General features: G+C 48.9%; 1 protein-coding gene across 3 annotated transcripts in view; it reads right to left on the bottom strand.

Moving 5' to 3' along the window:
• The window catches only part of BPI (bactericidal permeability increasing protein), an 81,488-nt gene that overhangs the window by 18,822 nt on the left and 46,177 nt on the right, over positions 1-16,489 (bottom strand). For all 3 annotated transcript variants that reach the window (XM_065921988.1, XM_065921987.1, XM_065921989.1), the window contains exons 2-8: positions 12,378-12,562; positions 9,076-9,190; positions 7,389-7,517; positions 5,585-5,746; positions 4,067-4,130; positions 2,444-2,507; positions 726-817 (exon numbers count right to left, since the gene is read on the bottom strand). In XM_065921988.1, coding sequence (XP_065778060.1) covers positions 726-817; positions 2,444-2,507; positions 4,067-4,130; positions 5,585-5,746; positions 7,389-7,517; positions 9,076-9,190; positions 12,378-12,507 — 756 coding nt within the window. In that variant the 5' untranslated portion in view covers positions 12,508-12,562. The remainder of the gene's footprint in view (positions 1-725; positions 818-2,443; positions 2,508-4,066; positions 4,131-5,584; positions 5,747-7,388; positions 7,518-9,075; positions 9,191-12,377; positions 12,563-16,489) is intronic.

The raw sequence follows: 16,489 nt of genomic DNA, 5'->3' as shown, positions 1-16,489 counted from the left end.
TCCATCCATCCATCCATCCATCCATCCAACCATCCATCCATCCATCCATCCATCCATCCATCCATCCATCCAACCATCCATCCATCCATCCATCCATCCATCCATCCATCCATTCATCCAACCATCCATCCATCCATCCATCCATCCATCCAACCATCAAACCATCCATCCATCCAATACACATTTACAGAACACTTATTACACACCAGCATAGCTCTAGGTGTTGTGTACGGTGAAGAACCAAGCAATCACAGCCCCTTTTCTTCCATCATATTGAGGGAGACAGGCTTGTGACAGGTGTGCGTACATGAGTAATAAGTGCTGCTGAGAAAAATAAAGCAGAATATAGGGGAAGAGGAGGGTACTGTTTTAGCAATGGTGGTCTGGGAGGGCTTCTCTAGGGAGAGGATACTTGAGCAAAGACTTGAAGGAAGGAAGAGAGAGCTGCTGTCCATATCTGGATGAGAGCCTCCTGGCTAGAAGAAGCAACAAGTGCAAAGGTCCTGGGGAGGGAGCAGTCATTGTGCATTTCAGGAATAGCAGGAAGGTCAGTGTGATTGGAGCCAGGAGAGGGCATGGAAGGTGGGCTGGGGAGAGTGGTGAGGATAGATAGGAAAGGGGTGGGGTCATTGTAAGATTTGTTTCCAAGAATGATGGGAAGCCCCCAGGTGTGGGGGTTCTGAGGCAGAGGTGTGAGGGGGTATGATTCTTGATATGAGTCTCACCTTTAGCAGCCCATCCAGGTTATCAGCTGTGGCTCTTGGAGGGGCCACCAGCGAGTAATCGACCCCAGCCACTTTGTCTAGTTTGGTTGTCACTAGAGGGAAAGAAGATGGACCATGAGCTGGTTCCCCGTGGCAGCATCTTTGGAGCCTGGGATGCAGAGTCAGCATCTCCTAAAGTTAAATGCAGACCTGCCGTGCTAATCCCATTCCCACTGCCTCCCTGAGCTCCCTTTAAAGGAAAATGAGCCCACAGTCCACATTCACAGAAACATCAACTCCCTCCCTTCTTCCAACAGCCATGAGACATGGCTAAAGCAGAGTCAAGGAGCAGGATGACTTGGGCTTAAACTGAACTCTGTGTGACCTTGGACAAGTCCTTTCGTTTCCTCTGAGCCACTTGTCTTCATTTGTAGGGTGGGGTACTGCTGACGACTTTGCAGATGCCCTCTACATGGTAGGGGCTAAAGCCAGCAGGGGTCATTACTGCAGCGATAACATCCCAGGCTGAGCCCAAACTGGCTTCAAGTCGGAATGGTTGCTCTGTTTCCAGCATTAATCAATGAGGATGAAATGAATATTGGTTTCTCCTTTAACCCTTCTTTCCCATGCTAGAGGGAATAAACTGAGAAAACATAATGAGTCCTGGATGGCAAAGCTTGTGAGTGACAAGGCTGGGACTCAAACCACAATCTTTTCCCTGCCTGGTGAGGCTAAACCCTGAACCCTGCAAGTGCATTAAACACACCCACGATGGGCTCTGCACCTGAGGGGCTGGGGCAGTGCCCGGAAGAAGGAAATGTATCTGAAACGGACAAGTACCACGTGTCGGCCACACTAGGCTCTGTGGGGAGGCAGCCCTGGTAGAAGTTTCGGGCACAGGCTCTGGAGTAGGAAAACCTGAATTTGGGTCATATTTCTGCTTCTTACTGGCCCTGTGAATTTGGCAAGTCATGGCTCCTGTTTCCTGGTGTAAATCTGGCTGAAAACAGTGATCTCAGCGCAGCATTGGGAGGCCGAGAGGAAACATTATTGCTGGGTACATGACACATGGTGACACTTGGCCAGATGGGTCTTCCCGCACCTTCTGCAACCCTTCACAGTCTACTGAGCACTTGGGGAAAGAGAAGATTGTGTCCATTTTAAAGATATGGAAACTGAGTCCTTGAGAGGGGCAGTGACCAGCCTCAGATCTCAGATCAGCTATGTATCTCTGGCTTCAGGGGGCTGTGGGTATTTGTTGTTTGGCCCTTGTAGGGTTTCTCTTCCATTTAACTTCCAGACCTGCTACAAGGACCTGGTCCCAAGGGATCTGATGCTAATTACCATTTGAAAATAACCGGCTCTACTCATTCCCACCCAAGCCCAGGCCTGCCTAGGAACTTGCTGGCTCCATCCCGCCTCTCTATCTCCCTTCTACCCCAACTTTCCCTCCCCCTTCTACCCCAGGCTCCCCCTCCCCCTTCTACCCCAGGCTCCCCCTCCCCCTTCTACCCCAGGCTCCCCCTCCCCCTTCCACCCCAGGCTCCCCCTCCCCCTTCTACCCCAGGCTCCCCCTCCCCCTTCTACCCCAGGCTCCCCCTCCCCCTTTCACCCCAGGCTCCCCCTCCCCTTCTACCACAGGCTCCCCCTCCCCTTCTACCCCAGGCTCCTCCTCCCCTTCTACCCCAGGCTCCCCCTCCCCTTTCACCCCTGCCTTCTTAGCTCCGCCCAGCTCTTACCCGGCAGTGTCTCAAAATAAGGCTGCAGCTTGGAGGACACAGTACTAGTCACCACCTCGCAGATCTTGGGAGAATAAAAGAAAAGATCAGGGAAGGCTTCCTGTAGTGGGCAATGTCCTTTGGGAGTAATTCTGTGGACAGGTTTTGCTTGTCTTGAATGCTTCCTCAAAAATCATGTAGCTACTCAAGCTTCCCTTTTCACTTTGGCCACCAGGAAGCTCAGAGTCCAACATATAGCTTGGAAATAGTAGCTGTATATGACTGTATGGGGGCTTCCCAGGTGGTGCTAGTAACATAGAACACGCCTACTAATGCAGGAGATGCAAGAGACATGGGTTCTATCCCTGGGTCAGGAAGGTCTTCTGGAGAAGGAAATAGCAACCTGCTCCAGTATTCTTGCCTGGAAAATCCCATGGACAGAGGAGCCTGGTGGGCTAAAGTCCATGGGGTCACAAAGAGTCAGACATGACTGAGCAACTGAGCACACATATGACTGTATGAGATGCATATCTACATTTTATTTCCTGCTCAGACTCTAAAACCCATTTTATAATCTACTCTGCTATGCATTTTGACCATGATGCATGGATATTTTTTTCTTTTAATATTTGACAGAGTGCCTTCAGATGGATGGTTGATATCTCCTTACCCATATTGTCAGTGCCTTTGACTGGAAGACCAAGGTCTCCCATCTTGAAGACAGCACAAGCCTCCTTAGTTTTCCCAAGACTCCTGCCCCTGCTCTTGGCCCCTCCAGCCATTCTCACGGCAGCCAGAGAAATTGTTCTAAAGCACAGATCTGGCCAGGTCATCCCCTTGCCTAAAACCTTCAATGGCTCCCCACTGACCTCTGGAGAAAACCCAAGCTCACTTGGCTTGGAAGACAGGCTCTGGTGTTCCCTGGAAGCTGATGGTGTATTAATGGGAAACTAGCCCAAGGAACCACCCTTTTTCTCAGCTGAAGAAGTTGTCTTATAGGAGATGAGGGTTAGAGTGAAGGCAGGGTTGGGGGGACACACTGGTCTGTGTCTGTCCTTCATACCAGTTCCAGCCTCAGGACACAGCTTGGCTACACTCTAGTCTAGCAGCTTCATCAGCTGCACGTTTTCTGGGTGGGGCTCACCACCAAGGTGGAGAAGGCAATGGCAACCCACTCCAGCGTTCTTGCCTGGAGACTCCCAGGGATGGGGGAGCCTGGTGGGCTGCCGTCTATGGGGTCGCACAGAGTCGGACACGACTGAGCAACTTAGCAGCAGCACCACCACCACCACCAAGGGGGTTCTGGGGTGGGGGATGGGGAAGGAGGACAGAGAGCTAAGAGAGCTGGCCAGGAGAGAACAGTAGTTTCTCTGCAGGGGGGGACGATGTAGGGGAGGGCAGAGGTGGCTCAAGGGTGCGGGGCGTTTGCTGAGGGTGCGTGACATGAACCTTAGTCTCTTGCTAGATTCCCAGGAAAATTGACCTGACACATTGTAGAGCTGGACTTGTGCTCCCTATGGGCTGGAGGGGCCTGCTGAAGAGTTCTGCGTGAGAGCAAAGTGTCCAGCGATGCCTGAGGTTTGTGGACACCGCGGGCCCCACCCACTCTGACGGGGGCGGGCTGAGACTCAGAGCCCCTCCTACCTTGCTGGTCATGGCGTTTTGGAGCGAAGACTCGATTCTTTTGTGGAATAGTTGGATCAGCCACCTGGATTGACATGTGGGGACAGGCATGAGGTTTTCCAGGTACTTCCCAGGCTGTGCTCAGAAGGCTGCCTCATCTGGGAAGCCTTCATCGCTCTTCCGAACAGGCCTAACTGCCCTTATCCCTGGGCTCCGAATCTGTACACCCCCATCAGGCCCTTCTTCTCCTATATTCAGTGACTGGTCATGAGGTTATTTCTTCCACAGGTGCACAGCGGGAACCCTGCCCCATCTCAGCCTCATTCCTCATCACTCCCTCTCTCTCTGTCCTCCAGCCCCACAGCTCTGCCATGTCCTCCTGTGTCCTCTGCTTCCTCCCACCCCAGGACCTTTGCACATGCTGTTCACTCTGCTTAAAACACCCACTGTCCCCAATCTAATTAACTCCTACTTCTTTTCATCTCAATTCAAATGTCATTTCATCAAAGAACTGGGCAACCATCAAACTAGGTCAGAACCGTCTGTTCTATGTGTTCACCACACTTTGTACCTCTTTTTCCTACTTCTAATATCCTTTTGTAATTCTTTGTGAGCCATTCATTAATGCAATGATTTGATTAATGTCTATCTTCCCCACAGGCTGAAACTTCAAGAGAACAGGGGCGGTGAAGCTAAGAATCTGGGTGCTGGGAGTCCTGGATTAAATCCCTTCTCAATTTTCATTAGGTATAAAAACACAGGCTACTTCCTATTCTTTCTGTGCCTTGATCTTCTCCTCTGAAAGTGGGGTAATAATAGACTAACCTTGTAGAGTCTTTGTGTGGACAGAATGGGATAAGGCTCATGTCTGAACAGTGCTCGGCATCTATCAAGCCTCCAATCACTGTCAGCAAGGCCAGATTTTTAGTGACCACTGCTCTTTCTTGAACACAATGAACAAGCCTCATGCACAGAAGTTTCTTAGTTGATATTTGTTGGTTGGATGGAGGAATGAATGCCTATAGGCTTGTGATAAGGATTGTATAACTTGGTGCACTTAAAGTGTTTAGTGCAGAGCCTGCAGCAAAATAAGTTTTCAGTAAAAGTTTGCTGAATGAATAATGAGGGAGCAAGGGACCCTTCAAGGCAGGGAGGGTGTGTTCCATCTGTGAACCTTTGTCCCCTCCTTACATCTGAGGCCTTTGGACAAGGCTGGAATGGAAGTGGCATCTGGGATGTGCTGTCTCAATACAAGAATGATTAGGATAATCCTGTCCCTCCTCCCAGGACTTCCCAGGTGGCTCAGTGGTAAAGAATCCACCTGCAATGCAGGAGATGTGGGTTCAATCCCTGAGTCGGGCAGATCCCCTGGAGGAGGAAATGGCAACCCACTCCAGTATTCTTGCCTGGAGAATCCCATGAACAGAGGAGCCTGGTGGGCTACAGTCCATGGGGTCGCAAAGAGTCGGACACGACTGAGTGATTGCGCACGCATGCACATTCATCCCTCCTCCCATCCACAGCCCCAGGAGGTCATACCCCAGACTGCTGCCAGAGATGCGTATGCGGACGGCGTTGATGTGACTGCTGCAGCTGGAGCAGGTGACTGTGGAGTGGCCGGAGTCAGGGTCATAGCCCAGCTTCAGACCCGCCAAAATAGAGATGCCTTCCACACTGAGGTCAAACTTGCCGCTGAGTTTGCTGAAGGGAAACACAAACATGAGACTTGGAGCAAGCATTTTCTCCCTTCTGCCATCAAACTTCACACCAATGCTGGAAGGTAGGTTTTGCTGTTATCCCCACTCAGGATGAATAGATGGAGTTCAGAGAGGGAAGGCCACTTGCCCAATGTCACACAGCAGCTGAGTAAAAGAACCAGAATTCCAACTCGAAGTTTGAAGCCATGTCTGCCTGGCAGAACCCTCCTCTGATCCACTGCCTCAGCCTCTGCCTGTGCTGTGTGGCACTGGGGGTGTTTCTCAACCTCTCTGAGCTTCAGTTTCCTTACTCAGACCTTGGACCAGCAGTGGGACACTAGTTTTGCCACTAGAAAGCTGAGTTTTGGGGAGGGACGTGTCTTTAATTAATTGATGACTTCGTTCATTAAATGGGGTTAATAACTACTCCCTCCTGAAATGAGTTTGGGATAAGACAGTGGATGTGAAAGCAATTTGTCAACTCTTCTATAATGTAAGGAAGTGTTGCTATTTATTTGTTTATGATCCATAAGTGAAATGATAGATGTGAAAGAGCTCACATGAAAAATTAAGCAATTCCCTCTGCTGTGTAACACAGGGAACCCTGCTCAATGTTATGTGGTAGCCTGGAATGGGAGGGGAGTTTGGGGGCGAATGGATACATGTGTATGTATGACTGAGTCCCTTTGCTGCCCCCCTGAAACTATAACAGCATTGTTAATATAAAATAAAAAGCTAAAAAAAAAGAAAAATTAAGTAGTGCTTATTGTGGGGAACAGCACATCAGCAGTCCTTATAACGAAGGGCAGACCTACGCCTCTGTCCTCATCAGAGTGTCTGCTTTCTCCCTGGATTCCGCACAAAGGAGAAGTTGCTAAAATGACAGGTCGTCTGAGTCACTGTCATTTCTGCACAGTGACTGCAGTGAGAGCCCAGTAGATTCACAGCTGTCGTTTGGATGATTTGCCCCAGTTTTCAGCCTCCCTGCATCCATACCCTCTCCATTGCCCATCTTGGGAGGATACGTGTGTATTTCCATGTTCTTGACTTTGGACGTGGCCACGTGACTTATTTTGGCCAGTGGTATATGAGGAGAAGTGACTATGGGCCAGTTCAGAATCTAGGACTTAATATGCCTCTGGTACCCTTTTTGCACCTCTGCTGTCCTAAGAATATGCTCTCTGTAGCCCATTCATTGGTCCAGGGAGGAGGAGGAGATATATGTTTAACAGGGCCACCCCTAGCTGAGGCCAACCTATGGCAGGGAACTCCAGCCAAAAAAATAGATACATAAGTGGAGATATATGACTTGCTTTGGGTCACTGAGTTTGGGATGATTTGTTACACAGCAGTTGCTAACTGATAAAGGGGTAAAATAAAGGTCCTACTTAGCCTTCTATCCTAAGCCATATGTACCAACTCAGCCTTAACGGTGTTCTGTATTGAGATGTGGGAACATGTTCAGCTACTAACCAAGAGTTATGTTAAAACTTCTTTTGTGAAAAATTTTCCCAGTAGCTCTGAGGGGGCAGATGGTATTCGGCCAGGCAAAAATTGGGCATGGTTGAGATCTTGGCTCTCCTCTCTTCCAAGTATCACCAAGAGCTTACCCACACACTCAACAAACAACAAGCTTGGAAACGCACATGAAGTTCTTTCGTGCCTTCCACTTTCCTCTGATGTTGATACTGGCATTTCTGATAGCGAGATTAAGGCCTTCACCCGGCGACGGTCTTATCTGGGAATTGGGAAGACTGAATCCTTGAATAACCATGCTGCAAGGAAGAAACGATCAGTTAGTCTCCTCGGGATCCACAAGGACTCAGTCAATGGTCAGTCCAGACTCATTCCCCTCCAGCCCGGTCCTTTACCGCATCCATTTTAGGAGAGCCCGAAAGTTATGATGAGAGCAGCCTTGGGAACTCTGTGGCGAGGCTTTGAGGTCAGACAAATCTGCATTTGAATCCTGCTCTTCGATTTACTTTTGTGTGATCCTGGGCGCATTGCTTAATCATCCTGAGTCTCAGTTTCCTCACTTGTAAAACGGGCAAAATAACCTCTCTCTTGCAGGGTGTGTGATGATCAGCGAAGATAACAAATGTAATTCCATTGACTACACGTTCTGTAAGGGGTGGAATGTGTCTGTCTTTTTTTCACTATTGTACAATAGCAAAGCCTGCTGAATCAGACACATAGTAGGTGCTCAAATATCTGCTGCTAAGTGAGTGCACAAAATTCTTTAGAGGATATTTATGGGTTTTCTCCCCAGCACCCACATCCCTCTCTTGTTGATAACAGAACTGCCATTTCTACTTTGGAGGAACTCTTCCCCACATCTAGCCCATGTTGCTCTAGAGAAAATTGACTTCACAGGCCATCTTCAGAGGGTGGAGCTTGAGACTTCAGTACAAGCTCATTCATGTTTTCTATTCCCTGGCCATAGTGATTGGTCCAGGAGTATGTATATAACCTAAAACGGATCGATCAGAGTGAATCTTGGGAGTTTTGTTTGAGTGATAGGAAGACCATGCCTTCCTCCTACAGGGCTGGGAGTGCTGGTATCTTTGCAGGGACATCCTACCTGAGAATTAGCCCTTCCAGAGAGAAGCGATACTGAGAGATGGCAAGAGAGAAACAGGGTCCAGTGTTGAGCTTTCCTCAAGCTGAACCAGAAACCAGACGATTCCAAGGACATCTCAGTCCTCTGAGCCCCTACATTCTGGTTAAGGTCATTTCTGATTAGGTTTTCTGTCACAGAAACCTCACCTCCGCCCCTAATTCCAGTTGACATATGGGCTTGGCACAGTGTTTGGGGATTCATGACATCCCCTCGGGAGTCACGGTGAGTGCCTGAAAGACTGTTTGGGTGGTTTCCTCCACATGCAGCTTAGGGACTGTATCCCCTCTGCTGCGGCTGCTGCTGCTAAGTTGCTTCAGTCGTGTCCGACTCTGTGCGACCCCATAGATGGCAGCCCACCAGGCTCCCCCGTCCCTGGGATTCTCCAGGCAAGAACACTGGAGTGGGTTGCCATTTTCTTCTCCAATGCATGAAAGTGAAAAGTGAAAGTGAAGTCCCTTGGTCATGTCTGACTCTTCGCGACCCCATGGACGGCGGCCTACAAGGCTCCTCCGTCCATGGGATTTTCCAGGCAAGAGTACTGGAGTGGGTTGCCATTGCCTTCTCTGTTGTATCCCCTTGGAATGATGTAAACACTAGCTTTGGGATCCTCTAAGCTCTCTGAGTTTAGGAGTTTGTGGCTCTATGAGTCTAGATCTTACTGGCCCCAACACACGATAGTCCTGAACACGGAGGACTGAGCTGGCAGGGCTTACCTGGAGAAGCAGTATTTCCCTTTGCCGAGGTATTTTATCTTAAAGCTTCCTGAAAAAGTGGGAATTGTGATCTTCTCCAACTCCTTCTGCAGAGTAACCACTCCCTGCTGGCAGGCTGAGGAGAGAGAGGAGGCTGAAGTCAGAGGCATGTAGCTGGTTCATAGCAGAGATGGTGGGCTTGGAAAGGTCTATAACAGGGCTCAGTTAAGGGCTGTTGTCAACAACCCGATAGTAAATATTTTCTGCTTTGTAGATCTTACTGTCTCTGTCACAACCACTCAGCTCGGATGTTATTGTACAAAAGCAGTCGTAGGCAGTAAGTCAATGAATAGGTATGGCTTTGTTACAATCAAACTTTACTGAGAGAAATTGAAATTTGAATTTCACATCAGTGTCACTAGTGGTAAAGAACCCGCCTGCCAATGCAAGAGACATGAAAGGCATGGATTCGATCCCTGGGTCAGGAAGATCCCCTGGAGGAGGGCATGGCTACCCACCCCAGTATTCTTGCCTGGAGAATCCCATGGACAAGGAGCCTGGGCAGCTAAAGTCCATGGGGCCGCAAAGAGTCGGACACTGAAGTCTGAAGTGACTTAGCATACATAGCACGCACATCATTTTCACACGGCCTGAGATAGGATTTTCCTTTTGATTTTTTCCAGCCATATAAAAATGTAAAAGCCATGCTTATTTCCTGGGCCATACAAAAACATGGTGACCCAGGTTTGGCCTACAGGCTCTTGTTTGCCAGCACTTAGTTTGAAATATCACCAACTCCAAACACCCAGTCATGCATCCTATGGGTGTTTATTGAACATCTGCTCTGTACTCTGCCCTCACACATACTGCGTCTCTCTGGGTTTTGGACTCTCTTGCCGCAGGATCTTTGCATGCACTTTTCCCACTGCCTAGGAAAGCTTTTCCTCTCTTCTTCACCCGGTCATCATTTCTTCTAGGAACTTTCTCTGGTTCATCAGAAGAGTGCGATCCTGCTTGTTATCATTCTCACGATGGTGTGGGCATCTCTTTTGGAGCTCGCATTACCTTTTGTAATTATGCAACTATTCATGTGATTTTTCGATTAATATCTCTCTCCCCTACTAGATGTAAGCCGCCCAAGGCCAGGGACGGATGTCACAGACGTCCGCCACATTTACCACAGGGACTAGAACTTAATACCTGTTGGATGACTGAATGAATGTGCCTAGGGTCAGGAATTCTTCCATCCGTTATTACATGGTTAACAGCATCAGAGAACCAGTTAGATGACAAACACATTAAATGAGAAGAGTAAGCAGTAAAATGATGGATCCCAGGATTTGCCTTTTTTTAAGAGCCAGTTAAGCATAGTAATAATAACAATAGTAATAATAATAGTAACAACAGCAACAACATTTATCAGGTTCTTACTCTGCTCCTGGCACAATTCTGGGCCCCATACATGTATTACATTACATACATGTAACTGAACATACACGAATCTGAACAATCCTGGGTAGTAGGTCTGGTTGAAAACAATTGAATTGGAACCCAGGTCTCCCACATTGCAGGAAGTCTTTCCCAACTGAGCCACCAGGGAAGAAGCCCAGTGGGTCTTGTTACACCCCCCAAATCACAGACAAGGAAACAGACCCAGAAAGGTGACCAAACAGCTGACAGGCGAGGGAGGCAGCCTCTGAATTCAGGCCTTCTGTTCCCAGAGCCCCTGCCCTGGGACAGGCCTTCTGGGGATCCAGAAGTAAACCAAGCATAGACTGGCACTGCCCAGAGAGAAATGAAAATGTGGGATGGCCACCATCTGTGGATCTGCAGGGGCCGGGTCTCCAAGGGTCTCTAATGGCAAGCCCAGGACACCTTCTGAATTCAGGCACTTGGGAGGCGCTGAACAGTGTCAGTAATGAGGGTCCTGAACCGACATGCTGCCCTTCAGGACACTCACTGATGGCTGCATGGGGTGTGAGTAGGAGGGACGGAGGCTGCTCTGACAGAAGCGAAGACTTCTGGGCTTCAAGGCTGAGCCCAACTCTCTGCTCCCGGGAAGTGACCAGAGGCACTCCAGGTCTGGGTACAGAGCAGGGGCATAATCCTTTCTCCTAGCTCATGGGGAGCCTCCTGTCTCCATCCCTAGGATTCACAGGTGTCCTGCCTGGGCTGGGGTAGGAATTCAGGGATGGAATACCAGGTCTCCTTGATGGTATTCATGGCTTCCCTGATAGCTCAATCAGTAAAGAATCCACCTGCAGTCCAGGAGGCCCTGATTCGATTCTTGGGTCCGGAGGATTCTCTGGAGAAGGGATAGGCTACCCACTGCAGTATTCTTGGGCTTCCCTTGTGGCTCAGCTGGTAAAGATTCCACCTGTAATGCAGGAGTCCTGGCTTCAATCCCTGGGTTGGGAAGATCCCCTGGAGAAGGGAAAGGCTTCCCACTCCAGCATTCTGGCCTAGAGAATTCCATGGACTGTATAGTCCATGGGGCTGTAAAGAGTTGGACACGACTGAGAGACTTTCATTTCACTTCCCTTCGGTCCTGTCCTGATTCCCCCGGGGGTCCACTGCCCCTGAGAGCCTGCCTTCTCCTCGGTCTGGTGTCTCTGGCACCAGCTGTCACCCACTGTTCTGCAAGTCATCTCTCTGCCACCGAGAGGCAGCATTGAGCAGCCCCACGCCGATACTTCTACACAGACCAGAGCTCAGATCCAGGCCACCCCTCCCGCCTCCCTCCTTCCAGTCTGTCTGCTCATCTGTAAAGGTCACTAGTAACATTGTGTGCTTTTAGCGTCCTGCCTGGCACTGATCTGAGCAGGTCAGGAGGCTGCTTCATAACATTCTCTGCTGTGTTTGGGCCTGAGGGAGGGGCCTGGGGGCATCCTCTCTGTGGCACCCGGCTAGCTACTGTGCAGAGTGTGGCTGCCAAGCACCACCGATCCTCACGGAGCCTGAGCTCTGCCTACGCTGAAGACTGAGCCAGGGGCTGCCAGACCAGTATCAGGGCTGAGAACCAGCTAGGAAGGAAGTGAAGGGCCCAAGCCCGAATCGGGTATTGGGTAGAGGGAGGGGGACCATGAGGCGCCTGAGCACTGGACTCAGAGTCCTCCAGACTAGGGGTCCATCCCCCCCTGCTGCAGCTTCCCAGCTCTGTGACCTTGGGCAACTCACCCTGGCCCAGCTTTTTGCTCTGTAAGACAGAGTGAGAGGGCCGCCTTGAAGGAGCAGTGAGCAGGCCATACCCTGGGTTCAGAGGGCTGCACACAGCCGGTGCTCAGTCAGTGATGGGAGAGAAGGAAAGGAAGGCATCCAGTTACCGTAGTCCAGGCCCTTCTGGGTGACCCTGGCCACGATGCCGGGGTTGGTAGTCGTTGTCACAGCCGTGCCCAGGGCGGCCAGCACCGCCAGGGTCGCCCACCTCCACGCGCTGTCAGGGCCCCTGGCCATGTCCTCGTCCTGCAGAGCTGCCAAAACCTCGAGGTCTTGGAGGGGAACCAGGGACCTATAAAGGAGGCAGCTATGGAAATGCACGTCAGGAGAACAGAAAAAGGAGGAAGGAACATGAGCAGGGGCGGAAGAGGGGGTGGACGGCTGCCTGCCTGCGGTGCCCCACCGTGTGGTTGGGGCCACAGCCCCAGAACAGCCCGAAGTGGGGCCTGGGAGCCCTGTGTGTGTGTGTATGTGGTGTGGTATGTTGTATGTATGTGCGATGTGTGTATGAGTGTGGTGTGTGTGTGTGTGTGTGTGTGTGTGTGTGGTGTGTGTGTATGTATGTTTGGGGTGTGTGTGGTATGGTGTATGTGTACGTATTGTGGTGTGTGTATGTATATGTATGTATGCATGTGTGATGTGTGTATGGTGTGGTGTATGTGTATGTATGTGTGGTGTGTGTTGTGTTTGTTGTGTGTGTGTGTATGTGATGTGGTGTATTGTGTGTGTGATGTGCGTATGCATGTGTGGTGTGTTTGTGGTGTGTGTGTATGTATGTGTGGTGTGTTTGTGTGTGTGTGATGTGTGTATGTGTGTGTGGTGTGTGTGGTGTGGTGTATGTATATGTATGTGTGGTGCGTGATTGTGTGTGATGTGGTATGTGTATGTATGTATGGTGTGTGTGTGTGGGGTGTGTGTGTGTGGTGTGTGTGTATGTATGTATGTTTGGGGGGTGTGTGGTATGGTGTATGTGTACGTATTGCGGTGTGTGTATGTATATGTATGTATGCATGTGTGATGTGTGTATGGTGTGGTGTATCTATATGTATGTGTGGTGTGTGGTGTGTTTGTTGTGTGTGTATGTATGTGATGTGGTGTATTGTGTGTGTGATGTGCGTATGGATATGTGGTGTGTTTGTGTGTGCATGATGTGCGTATGCATATGTGGTGTGTGTGTGTGTGATGTGCGTATGCATGTGTGGTGTTTGTGTGTGGTGTGTGTGTATGTGTGTGTGGTGTGGTGTATGTATATGTATGTGTGGTGCGTGATTGTGTGTGATGTGGTGTGTGTGTGTGGTGTGTGTAAGTTGAGACTTCTGGCTCTGAGTGTCATTCCCCTCCCCTTCCCCACTCCCTGAACCCTCCACCCAAATCCCTCCATCCAAGGACTTCTTGGAAGCTGGGTGATAGGTATATCAGAGTTGATTATATTTTTTGTCTTCTTTTTTTATGCTCTTTTATAATTGGCAAAATTGTACACAGTTGCTCCTTGAACAACACAGGTTTGAACTGTGCAGGTGCATTTGTATATGGATTTCCTTCAATAAATACACACTGCCGTTCTACACCACCTGTGGTTGGTTGAATCCATAGATGTGGAACCTCGGATATGATGGAACTGCATATATGGAAGTCTGACTCTAAGTTATACTCAAATTTTCAACTGCTTGGGATGTGGGAGTCAGCACCCCTAGCCCTTGCATTGTTTAAGGGTCAAATGTACATTTAAAGTGTACAATGAGAAAAAAATAAAGTGTACAATGTGATAATTTGAGATATATATATATATATATATATATATATATATATATATATACATTGTGAAGTGATTGCCACAGCCAAACTAATTAACTCATCTCTCTCTTTACATGGTTATCATTTGGGGTGTGTAGTGAGAATAAAGATTTACTCTCCTAGCAAATTCCAAAGTGTATAGTATTCTTAACTGTAGTTATCATGCTGTGCATTAGATCCCCAGAACTTACTCATTTTATAACTGAGAATTATATTTTTCTACTTTTGATTTCCTTGGTGTTTCTCACAGTAAAACCTTTAAGGAAACAGAGCCTGAAGCATTTTCTTGCCCTGAGAGGTAATAGTGATAATAATTAAATGCTTGAATTTTGAGTCTGGTATTTTAACTGATTTTAAAGCTTAGCTTTGCCACTCTGCAGTGGCTTGACCTTGGTCAAGCCCCTTAAACGCTCTGAATCTCAATTTCCTCTTTGTAAAGTGAGGATAACCAGAGTACACCCCCTACCTCAGGTTATTGTGAAGACATAAAGGGCTTTAAATTATGTAAAGCACTTAACACAATACCCCATGCATAATATGCTCACAAATGGTAGCTATTACTGTCACTCTGACTTTCAAAGCAATCCTTGTTCATGGGCCAAAATTTGAGAAAGAACCAAAAAAAATATAAACAAAAATGATGTGCAATCCCCAGTTCCAGAGAGGACAAGAAGTGTATTTTAGAGTATATCTCTCCTCGTTCCCCACTTTTGGTAAGCATAGATCAAGTGTGTCTTTCCACACTTACGTAATCAACACCAGTTTTGTGAAGTTCCCTTTTTTCATAAACGGCATGTGAGGTTCTCTGTATTTCATTGCTTCCTACCCTACAGTTTTCTTCACCAGGCTTTTGTTCTTATACCTTTTCCCCTTTCCTTTGACAGATGTGAAACCTGAGGCTTCGAGAGGGGAAGTGTTCTTTTCACAGTCACGCAGCCAGGCTGCTAGCAGAGCTCGGATTCAAACGTAGACGCATCCCACACCAACCTGAATTCTTTAGCGTCTTGGGAGCTGGGGCGGGGTTGGGGGGGGTGGCATCAGCACACACACTCCCCACCCTTCCTCCAACTTTCCAGACGGAATTCTGTCTGCTAGGCCCCTGCGCCTCCCTTTGCAGCAGCCTCGGGTCCAGTGTGGGCGGGAACCCCACCGGGCAGCGGGCGCCGTCTCCATGGTGATGAGAGGAGGGGCGGGGCTGCAGAGAGAGAGGCCAGCTTCTCTCCTGCTGGGTCCTCATCAGCCCCCTGATGCCCTGTCTCCCCGACTCTGATTTGATGAAAATCTAATGAAGCCCATTGAGCCTGGAGGACATGAGACCTTCTGAATTTTTTTTCTTTCTTCTCTTTCCACTGTTTCTGAAAGGATCTCCCTTCCTGCCGCCACCCACCACAACAAGAATCCTTCTGGCTTGCTGTAGAATGAAACCAGTGGCTCTGGACAGAGCATTTACTATGATACTTTACATATATTGTCTCCAAGCCTTTAAATAACCAGTGAAAAGTGAAGAAATTGTTAGTCACTCAGTTGTGTCCTGTGGATAGTAGCCTGCCAGGCTCTTCTGTCCATGGAATTTCTCAGCCAAGAACACTAGATTGGGTTGCCATTCCCTTCTCCAGGGGATCTTCTCAACCCAGGGATCAAACCTGAGTCTCCTGCATTGCAGGTGGATTCTTTACCGTCTGAGCTACCAGGGAAGCCCCGAATAACCTGTGAGAGAGGAATAATTATCTCCATTTTGAAGATAAGGAAACTGAGTCACAAGGCAGTTATGTCCCTGTCAAGATCACAGTGCCTTTCATGGAGAGAAATATTCTCCTCTCTTCTTGGGGTAGTTTCTGAGAGAACTCGTCACCCTGGGTCTTCACCCTAGCTCTGCCTTCCTGGGCCCTCAGACTCCCATGTCTGTATCCATACAAGGAAGACATATGCCAGAACATATAGACTGATGACTTGTCAGAAAATTAGTTTTTTGAAAAGTTATCTTACACAATTTTGAATACCTGCAGCTCTAACTGCCCCCAAATTCCTGAGTCCCCTGGGTCCAGGCAGATGTTGCCTCTGTGAGGATATCAGACAGGAAGTGGGTATTAGGAGGAAACTCACAGAATGATAACTTAAACTGCCACAATGTAAGAATCTTAAAACCAACTGACTAGTTTCTGAATAAGCCAGCCCCACTGGCTTCTGATGCTTGTGCTCAGTCAAATCCAGATGAGTCCATCAGCAAACCTCTGATCTCCTTTTCGGTTCTGCCCCTGGCCACGGAGGGGCCCCACTGCTTCAGACCTGACTCTACTTGGTGTGAGTGACAGTGTCTACAACCCAAGCAACAGAAATCCCCAGCTCACGTACGTTGGCTTCAACAGTCAACCCATGTCTCAGAGATGAAGTCCAGAGAGAGAGCAGGTTCGAGGATCTGATTAAT

This window comes from Muntiacus reevesi, chromosome 2, assembly GCF_963930625.1.
Source record: "Muntiacus reevesi chromosome 2, mMunRee1.1, whole genome shotgun sequence".
Taxonomy (NCBI): Eukaryota; Metazoa; Chordata; class Mammalia; order Artiodactyla; family Cervidae; genus Muntiacus; species Muntiacus reevesi.
The sequence above is the reverse complement of the archived record's forward strand: the minus strand, read 5'-3'. Positions and strand labels throughout refer to the sequence as shown.